This window comes from Mesitornis unicolor, unplaced genomic scaffold (assembly GCF_000695765.1).
Source record: "Mesitornis unicolor isolate BGI_N332 unplaced genomic scaffold, ASM69576v1 scaffold2596, whole genome shotgun sequence".
NCBI classification, from domain to species: Eukaryota; Metazoa; Chordata; class Aves; order Mesitornithiformes; family Mesitornithidae; genus Mesitornis; species Mesitornis unicolor.
The window spans coordinates 21,051-31,069 of NW_010188829.1; the positions used below are offsets into that span (position 1 = coordinate 21,051).

At 42.2% G+C, this 10,019-nt stretch overlaps 1 protein-coding gene across 1 annotated transcript in view; it reads left to right on the forward strand.

The window, feature by feature from the left end:
• The window catches only part of SOAT1 (sterol O-acyltransferase 1), a 25,291-nt gene extending 17,959 nt beyond the window's left edge, over positions 1-7,332 (forward strand). Inside the window, exons 8-16 of the mRNA XM_010185852.1 lie at positions 21-99; positions 799-880; positions 2,257-2,302; positions 3,411-3,540; positions 3,944-4,041; positions 4,488-4,586; positions 5,110-5,245; positions 5,979-6,124; positions 6,950-7,332. Of these exons, the coding sequence (XP_010184154.1) occupies positions 21-99; positions 799-880; positions 2,257-2,302; positions 3,411-3,540; positions 3,944-4,041; positions 4,488-4,586; positions 5,110-5,245; positions 5,979-6,124; positions 6,950-7,006 (873 nt within the window). The 3' untranslated portion in view covers positions 7,007-7,332. The remainder of the gene's footprint in view (positions 1-20; positions 100-798; positions 881-2,256; positions 2,303-3,410; positions 3,541-3,943; positions 4,042-4,487; positions 4,587-5,109; positions 5,246-5,978; positions 6,125-6,949) is intronic.
• The last annotated feature ends 2,687 nt before the right edge of the window (positions 7,333-10,019 follow it).

The following is a 10,019-nucleotide window of genomic DNA, read 5'->3' on the forward strand; positions in this document are numbered from 1 at the left end:
ATATTCTCTCGATCTTACAGGTTCGTCTTGTTATGAAGGGTCATTCTTTTGTCCGGGAGAATGTTCCCAGAGTCTTCTCCTCTGTAAAGGACAAGTCCAGTGAGTAACTTGCTCTATGGTATTTGACAGCAGTACATAACCAAGTCTTCATTTGCTTTCAGTGCTTTGAGCTGCCCTCGTGAATTGGAGAGGTAGGATTTGAGTAGGTGACTTTGGATGGGCAGGTGATGAGGCTCTAGGCTGGCTTTCTGGATCACAGTCTCGGCCTGAACCTTTTAATTTGGTGATGGGCAATGAGATGGACTGTTGTTCAGGTCAGAGTCATCTCTGTGTCTTAAGTCTTGCTTCAACAGGACTCCTTATTTCTGATTTTAGGAGAAAAAGGTGTGGAGAGGCTGCCTGCATACCCCCAGTTCAGTGCTCTAGTTGAAATGACAGCAATTGTAGAAGCACAGAAGCTCTTTCAGCAAGGCATGCCAGGGCTGAATGTAAACTCACCTGTTGATAAAGACCTTACAGCCTCATCTTCCCTAGGAGGAAAGGAAATGTGATATCAAGGTGTTGATACGCCACTACCTGTTAGTCACCCTCACTTGTTAACTGCTTCATGGGAGGCAGATCCATCTGATAAGTCTAGTTTGTTTTATTCTCTGCAAATCCTATACCTTTAGTTGCAGACTGATTTTTGAGGTGATAAGGCTTGTATGTTGTGAAAGGGTACTGGGCAAACCAAGCATTCAGTAAGCAGAAAGATTGCAGACTGTTCTTTTTTTTTCCTTTTATGTTCCCCTCTTCCAGGTACAGTACCTATTCCCAGAATTTCTCAATACCTGTACTTCCTCTTTGCTCCCACCCTCATCTACAGAGACAACTACCCCAGGTAATGTGAGCAACATGAATACAATATTAAAGTAGCCTAAAAACTGACTCCAGTGTTAAGCATCCTTGAATGTGATCTATTTGATCTGTGAGTTGGAGCTTTTAATAAAGATGTGGTTGTCATGGTTTAACCTGGCAAGCAGCTAAACACTACACAGCCACTCACTCACTCCTCCCTTCCCCAGTTGGGTAGGGGAATCAGAAGAGTATCAGCGAGAACTTATGGGTAGAGGAAGAAAATTCAGTGGTTAACATAAACCAAACTAAAATAATAATAATAATAATGATAATAATAGGAACAATTACAATGGTCAGTGGCAGGGGGAGAGGTAAACCTCAAGAATCAAACAAGCTAGACCTGAAGATGGCAGCCATCCAGAGAAGAGTAGTGCCCTTAGCACACTCCCCAGTTTATAGTGATCGTGACATTTATGCTGTAGGTACATCCTGTTGGCCAGCTTGGATCACCCCTGGGTCATCTGGCTACATCCTCTCCCACCTTCTTGTACAGAGGGGAAAAAAAAACCAAACCCAAAACCAGAAAACCTGGGGATACAGGTACAGGGAAAACTTTAAAAACAGTCCTTGAGACAGTGTAAACATTGCTTGGCAACAACATTGCTGTGTTATCAACATGCTCTCAGTTCAAATCCAAAACAAAGTCTCACTAGCTACTCTGAGGAAAATAACTCTGTCCCAGCTAAAATTAAAAGAAGGTGTCTTACCAACCTGTTTTCACTACAGCAAAAACTGCAATTCTCTCAAATGCAGCTCTACTGAATAGAAAATAGAATTCTATGATTCAATCCCAGTAAAACCAGGACAGTGTTAAAGTCAGTAATCCGGCAGGAGCAGGACTTGGTCGTGAAAACTCACTCTATTGCTAATAGTATTTTAACTTAACAGTTCTGGTTTAATTTCTTTGGGAAATGCGCTTGAAGTGAAACAAATTAAGAGCTTGCTACTCAATATCCAGTGACACGTGATTCCTGTAGTAGGCTTGTCTTGTTTTATGTGCTGCTGATAAGCAGCCCTGTCTCTTGAGTTCGAGGAGGTAGGCTGAAGCCTCTCTATACTTTGCTGGGTTACACTTAGTGCCAAGTCAGCAGTCCTTTACGTGACTATTGGGCAGATCACTACCTCCTACATAATTGGATAATGCTTCCCTCTGGATACTTTTCCATTTATGGAATTGCTGTAGTAATAAGGAACCAGCAGTTTGGGCTGACATCTCTTGGATGTCAGGAGATTAAGAATTCTGGAATTCAAAAGCCAGGTTTTTTTCAGAGTATAGGCCAGTGAAGTCAATAACTGGAGGGAGGTTTTTTCTGCTTTGAGGTCCTTTCTAAATATGATATCATGTGTTCTTTTTCCTAGGAATCCCACAATAAGATGGGGCTACGTAGCTACCAAGTTTGCACAGGTGAGTAGGCAGCTTTCCGAACAATGCACTTTCAGAGATCATCTAAACTGTGTTGCTAAACTTTGGCATTAAATCGCTGTCTACTTGGTGTGGGTTTACCAGAAAATAATACTTTTTAGTGACTGAAAAAAAGAAACAAGGCTCTTTCTGCACTAATGGTTGTGTCAAAAGAAAAAAAAGAATAAATACTTGTGTAAACAAGCCCTGAAATTCCATTCCATATGAACTGAAGCTGCGTGTGTGTCTGAAGCAATACCTGTGCTCTATCCCTCTTTCTTTACACTGAAGTTGTATTGTAATGCACTGGCACAGCTACCTGTCTGCAGATGTTCAGACCAATTTGAAATAATGAGGCCTGGAGTTGAAATCCTCAGTGCTTATTCGTGCTTAAGGTTGACCTGATCTTCACATTTCTAGACATGAGCTTCATTAGCTTCTTGTGGATGTATTTCCAAGTTATGGCTTTGCATGATTAAAACTTCTACTGTCACACAATGCATTCATTATTCTAAAAACAAAACAAGAAAAAACAACAACAAGCAAACAACAAAGCATGAAAAGGCCTTTGTCTGCTTGCTCTTTGACAAAAGAGGGTGACAAAGCACACACCAGGCTTACAGCAGTGTGTTTAAAATAGTGGCTTGCATGTTGACCTCAACTTCAGAACACGGATTCACAAGCCAGAGAAGGGTTGAGATAGTTTGGCCTGTAAACACCTCCTGTGAGATAAAAGAAAAGTAAGCTTTAATATTAGATTTAACTACAGTAAATTTTTTTCAATGACTTCTGCCCTTGTCTTGGACCTAGATCACAGAGTAGTTTCCCTGCTTACTTTGGCATTGGCATAAATCTTTCGTGTCGTAACTTCTGAGTTGATAGAACTAGCTGCTGTAGTAAAAAAGACAAGTTGATTTGCTTCTGCCTGTCAACATGCTACAGAGATGGCTGTGGCTTACTTTCTGCCTGAACCCTTAGAGAAGTTTATTAGCAGCAACATAAATTATTTTGGCTTGTGTTGGCAGCTGCTGTTCCTCTCCTAGAGCTGTCAAGTGATGATGTGTTAATTGTGCATTTCTCTTCCAGACTCAGACTTTTGTTTCTGTTCCAGGTGCTTGGTTCACTTTTCTATGCCTACTACATCTTTGTGAGACTCTGCATTCCTCAGTTCCGCAACAGTAGTCAAGAAACCTTCAACCTTCGAGGGCTAGTCCTCTGCATCTTCAATTCCATTCTGCCAGGTAAAACCCAGATTCGTGAGTGACTCTATGGAAGTGGCAGAAGGGAGGGGAAGTGCTTCGTACGAGATGCATTCATGATGGGCAAAGATCAGCGAAGGAGGTCTTGTGGGCAGACTGCAGCGTTATGGTGTTAAACTTCAGAGTCAGCAGCACGAAGTAGAAGCTTGAGTTTGAATTTAACTGTCTTCAAAGCCACATTCTAGGCTCTGTGGCAGCCTTGCTGTTGCCCTCTGGGGTGAGCATGACCTGGTGTGGTGAGAAACTGAAATGCTTTTACCCTTTTGTATAGGTAGCACGGAGCTCATCTGTGTCAGTGCCTATAAGAACAGTCTTGACTGCATTATGTTCTTGCTTATAGCTGAGAGAAAACACTCAAACTAGTCTGAATCTACCTTGTTTCTAGGTGTACTGATTCTCTTCCTGGTTTTCTTTGCGTTCCTTCACTGTTGGCTTAACGCGTTTGCTGAGATGCTGCGCTTTGCAGATAGGATGTTCTACAAGGTAAGAAGCAGGAGTCTACTTTATCATTTGCTTATAATTCTAAAATTCGTTTTCCCAATGCAAAGGAAAGAGAAGGAAACTGAAGATTGTTTTGTCAAACAAAGCATCCACAGGGTTTATGCTATTAGGGCTTAAGTTTGTTGCTGTGCTGTAGAGCAGACCTGATTTCTACTTGGCAGTCCGAATTGGTTTTAAGGTATACCCAGTGCACAAACAGGACCTGCCACCAGACCTACCCAACAGCTCTGTTAGCACTCTTTTCCTTCTTTTATCATCTCGGCCACTGCAGTTTGGGTTAAAACCAAACTTTGATATACAGAGTAGAATGTTGAAAGTGCAATCACTTAGCTTGCTATTACTTCTCACCAGAATTTTTCAACTTGATATCCCATAAAAGATCTGTAGAATGCTTTATTAGATTTATAATCTTTCAACTGTGCTTTCAGGACTGGTGGAACTCCACTTCCTATGCAAACTATTACCGAACCTGGAACGTAGTAGTACATGACTGGCTCTATTACTATGCCTACAGGGACTTCCTTTGGGTGAGTAACAAGCAGATGTATCCTTTTTGGTAATTAAACAGCTAACCACTGAGCAAGACAGTGCATTTGTCAAGATGCAGCATCGCTGTCCATTGAGAGGCACAAAAATGTCCTACCTCAGCTGTTGTGGGTGGCCACTGTGCTTTTTGGAGGTCCATTGCTCATGTAGAAGTCCTTACCATGCACAAAATGTGGGTCTGAGACGTAGGAGTGTAAGGATTGACTCAACAGTCTGAACTCGTGTTGTGCTATTTTGATGAGCTACGATGGATATTTCATGAGTGGGCTCAACCTGAGTACTTAGGCAGGAGACCAGAAATATGCCTGAAGAAAAACTCCTAAAATCCAAGGTATTCTGTAAAGCACTTAGCATTCCATGTATGCCTCCTGGCTGGAGTAGGCACTTTTTAGCTCAGGTTAAAAATAATAAAAAATTAAAAAAAAAAAAATAAAAATGTTGAAACAATCAAACTAAAAACATAGCAGAGTAGCTTATAATACTTGGTATTCTTCTCTCTTCTAGTTTTTTGGGAAGAAGTTCAAAGCAGCAGCTATGCTATCTGTCTTCACAGTATCAGCTGCTGTGCACGAATATGTTCTGAGCGTCTGCTTCGGCTACTTCTATCCGGTTATGTTTTGCCTGTTTATGTGCTTTGGAAGTAAGCTCACAGGAGAGAGTATTTGAGTGGGTTGTGGGGTTTGTGGTGTTTTGGTTTTTTTTAACAAACATGCTTTGCTCCTCTGATGCCAGTTATCCTTTAGGCACTAACACATGGCTGTTTCTTGTCCAAGAGTTGCAATTGTGCAACTACTAGTACCTTGCTAGTAGGTTTGCAGGCTTGGAACTTGTATGGGTGGGGAAGAAGAAAGAGAGAAATAGCTGTTCATGTGACACTGTACATATTTTAATAGCACTGCGTCCTCTTTGCCAAGCCTTAGTTGAATTGCTGCATGTCAGCAGGCTGGAAGTTTTTAAAGTCAGAGTGTAAGAGAAGTATTACTTCTTGCAGTGAGGAAGTTGAGCTCATTTAAATGTTAAATCTCTTGAATTCTGTTTTGAGTTTTGAGCTAGGGCTCTAATAAACTCTAGGCCACCTCTGCCAGCATGTCTTGGTCACCAGTGTAGCACAAACAGTATTGATCCCCAGAGGCTTACAGCTTGGTCAGCTTGTTGGCAAACTTACTGGAAGTAAATGTCAGAATCAGCTCAAGGTATTTGCTCTACCGCCAAGGAAGAGGAAATTTTCTTGTAACTATACTGACCTCGTGGAGCAGCCTTGTTGCTCACGAGATGAAGTGAAGGGAGAGAAAGATCCAGTGAAAGCATTTGATCTTTTATTCTTTAATCTTTAGTTTTTCTGAACGATGCTTGTCATTTCACCTCTTTCCCAGTGGTCTTCAACTTCATTCTTAATGACCGTCGGAAAGGGCCCATCTGGAACGTGATCATGTGGACATCCCTCTTTCTGGGCCAAGGTGTCATCATTTGCCTCTATAGCCAGGAGTGGTATGCCCGGCAGTACTGCCCTATGGAAAATGTGAGTGACTGACCTTTCCTTTGGGATAACTGACCACACGAGCTGCTTGTCCTCGCTCTCTGTGTGGACAGGACAGAAGTTAAATGGCACGAGCCTTTCTGGCAGCATGCTATATCAATTCATTAGGAATTATTTAGTCTAGAAACTGTAGAGAATCTAGGCAAGCTTTTCCAGAAATGCTTTCAGTAGTGCTCTTTCTGTGTTGATAGTATTTCACTTTGAAACTCAGAGTGTTTTTCCGACAGTTCTGAGGACATAAGCCACTACTTGAGAGCAGGCTAAGCCATTCAGGCTGTGCGAATGGAACTGTAGCACTTGGCCAATGAGGCCAGGAGAAACTTTTCAAGGAGGCCCACAAAAACTGAGCTTATTGTGCCTCTCCCAGGCTGAAGTGGGTGGCAGTGAGAGTTGTTTGCCTATAAACGTTGGTTTGGGGTTTTGTTGGTGTTACTTTCTCTGACTTATAACTCATTTTCTTGGTATCAGATTCTGTTCTACATAAAACTTCTTGCTGTGCTAACTGATTTCAGCTTTAACCAAAGGTATCCTCAGGCAAATTCTGTTTTAAGTTTGATTCTCCTCAGTTAAGAGTTTCCCATCATAAATGATTGGCTTCTTGATACAGTACATTACTAGACAGTGTTTTCCTGATGTATCAGAACTGAGGGTAAGGTGGGTGGCTGGCAAACAGCTTATGGCTGTAGCTACACTTCTACACACAGTTTAGTGAAGGTTGCAGGATGTGAAAATGCAATTCAACTTCAGCAGACCTTCAGCTGATGCTGGTAGCCTGTGACTAACTTACTGCCTCTCTGTGTTTTGCAGCTCACATTCCTGGACCACTTAAAACCACGTTCATGGTCGTGTCATACGAAGATGTAAAAATGGTATGCTCTGGCCATGTCATTATCACAGAAGATAAGAGTTGTCCTCCAAGTATTTGGACCAATGACCTAACTCACTATGGACTTTTTCTAAGGGAAAAACTAAGGGAAGTTGTGCCTCCTGATTATTGGGGAGAAACTGTAAATTTTTTAAGCATTACTGAAGCAAACCAGTTGACCTGGATTGCAACATGCTTCGTAGGCAGCATTGACTGTGTGCTGTCCCACTTTGAGCCATTTCCATGCCAGTAAAACATTGAGCTGAATGTGGAATCTACTGGAATCCAACTCATCCAGGGATCCCCCCAAGTTGCTGCTTTTGTGGACAAGAGAGATCTAGTCAGATTTACGAGTAGCTCACTGTTGGCATCCGTCCATCTCCCTTAGCCATTCCTTTGCAAGTTTTTTCTCCCTTCTGGTAACAGGATGTCTACAAAACTTCTATTCTTTGTGATCCTGTCCACCGCTGTGATGCGGACACGTGGTAGAGCAACGGCATATTTGCTTCCTTGCTCTGAAAATAGCCAAAGTATTCCTGGATGGCTTTGAACTGTATTCTGTGTATGTTGGCTGCTTACAGATTTGAAATGGGCAGAGGAAGGGGGATTGTCAGTTTACTTGGGCTGCATTGGAGTATCGGGTTCAGAAGCAGGGCTCAGCGTGTGCAGTCTTTGTATGACTTTTTACACTGAAAATTTCTTCTCTCTGTATTCATTGAGTTCCCAGCTGACTTACAGCATTTTTGTTCTCTGAAGGCCTTTGCCACTTGAGGAATAATTTTTCTTCTAGCTTTTCCTTTCTTTTGTACCAGGTAATCAATTCTTTTAACACAGTTAACTTGTAAAAGAGTTTTTGCTTTAATTTGGCAGATGCTTGAAGGTATACAGGTTGTTAAGGCTTTCTTTAGTGTGAAAGATGTGAAATGCTATGACCCAACTGTAAGAATATGCAATCATCTTTACCAGGTACAGTGCATGTTCTCGTCTGAAATGGCTGCATCCAGTTCAATGTGCCAGCACATCTTGGTGCTTCTCGCCACCGCACATTGTAGCAGCATCTAATGCTGTTGGTGGGAAGTGAGGGTTGACCCAGTGGCTGGAGTCAGAGCTGCTTTTCATCTGCCTGTGTCTGCTCTTACATCAGTGGGGACTTCAGGTGAAGATTGGTTTCCTAGGTATTGCCCTCCTCTTTCTGAAGAGGTTGGGTGTGCTCTCATACACACTGCTAAAGGCAGAAGCATTATGTGAATCTGATGTTTCAGTATCTATAAATTAGGCAAAGCCCCATCAGTTCCTTGTTCTGTCAGATGCTAAGGACAAAAGGGAACTTACATGGTATATGGGTCTGTATTTCTCCTGATTTACGGGAACTGCAGCTCCCATTATTGGAGAGGGAGGGTAACCTGATGAAGATACCTTAACTTTGGTTGCAGGCATTTTAAAATTACTCAAATGCACTTTACTGGCACTTTCCAATAACTTTCCAATACTGACCTGCAGCCTAAGTATTGGATACCAGCAGCATTGGGACTGTTGATGGACTTGTTTCCCAGTCCACTTTAGACTGTCTTTAGTCTTCTATTTTTACTAACCTGAGTCAAAAGTAATTTCATGAAAGCTACGTAATACTGAAACTCTTCCAGGTTTTCGGTTTCCTGTAAGGAGGAATCGTGCCCTTCAGAAAGGATGTTGTGTCAGGTCACGTTTGCTAAATACAGTGTTTGCATATGTGGCTCTCCTCTGAAAATGTCTCCTATGTGAACTTGTTTATTGAAATGGCTGGGTTGATTTCAGAGGAAAGAGTTCACCTATATACAGAAACCTGGCAGTATTAATACATAAAATCTTGAGAATTAAATGGATTGCTTTCTCATCATGGAGTCTGATTAATCCTAAATCTTTCACTGTACCTTTTGTGGGGGGAAAAAGGGACAGAAGTGCTGGAGCAACTAAGCTTCCCTTAAAAAACAAAAGCCAAACAAAAAACCCCTACCCTTGAGCCAAACAGCTTTGTCACCTCCTTAATATAGGATGAAATGATGAAATTCAGTCCAGTACTACTTAGTTGTGGTGCTCAAAACACTCATGTGCAGCTGTAATTGCACTCAAACTGGGTGTGATGGACTGGGGACTTGATTCGTTGTCTTGATGCCTGTGTCAGGTCATGCTGCTGTCCCAGTGTTCTCAAAAGGAAATCAGATCACTGCCCTTTGTGCTGAGGTTTGGTGTTTTCCTCACAGCTGGCACTGTCATATCCCTAATAAAGGATATCAGCATTTACTGTGTTGACATTCTTGGTGTTTGAAGACTGAAGGCTTGGGCATCTGACAGGCAAAAGGCAACCAGAAAGGGATGCTCAGCTGTTGGAACTGGTCTTAGTTTTTGACAGGTTGAGAGTTTTAGCCTTGTAGATCAAGGCATCTGGCAACCGTGCTGTCAGGGCATGAACGATTGGGATTGCTTTCAATTTCATGTTTGTTTTTTGTTGTTTTTTTTTTAATTGCTTTTGAATATGAGTTTATTTACATTCTCAAGAGTAGTGGAGGGGAATTACTAAGTCTCCTGCTCATTGCTTGTTTGATTAGAGTCAATTCTACCATGTTTGTTTGAGTTTTCTTAGGCTGTGAGTGCCAGAGCTAGCAGTATGGTGTCCTGGTCAGGAATGAGGATGCTGAGGTTCTCCACCTGCCTTTACAAGTCCTTAATAATAGCAGATACTGTTTTCTGTGGCTCTTTCCAACACAGTTGTGCTTGCTTCCATGGTTACCCCCTCAGTTTCGAGGCAGGCAACCTTCAGCCAGTACAGCTGCAGCTCCTTGCTCAGCAACATCGCAAAAATCAGTGTTAATATGGTGAAATGCATCTTGGGGTTTGTGCAGATAAGTTTTGTTCTCAGAAAGACTGAAACCAGTGTAGTCTTCATGCCTAGCGTGTCCTTTCTGTTGGGCTGTTTAGCCTCCAGCCTTCAGAGGTGAAGCAGTCCTGCATCTGCCCTGCTGTCTGGGTGCTATC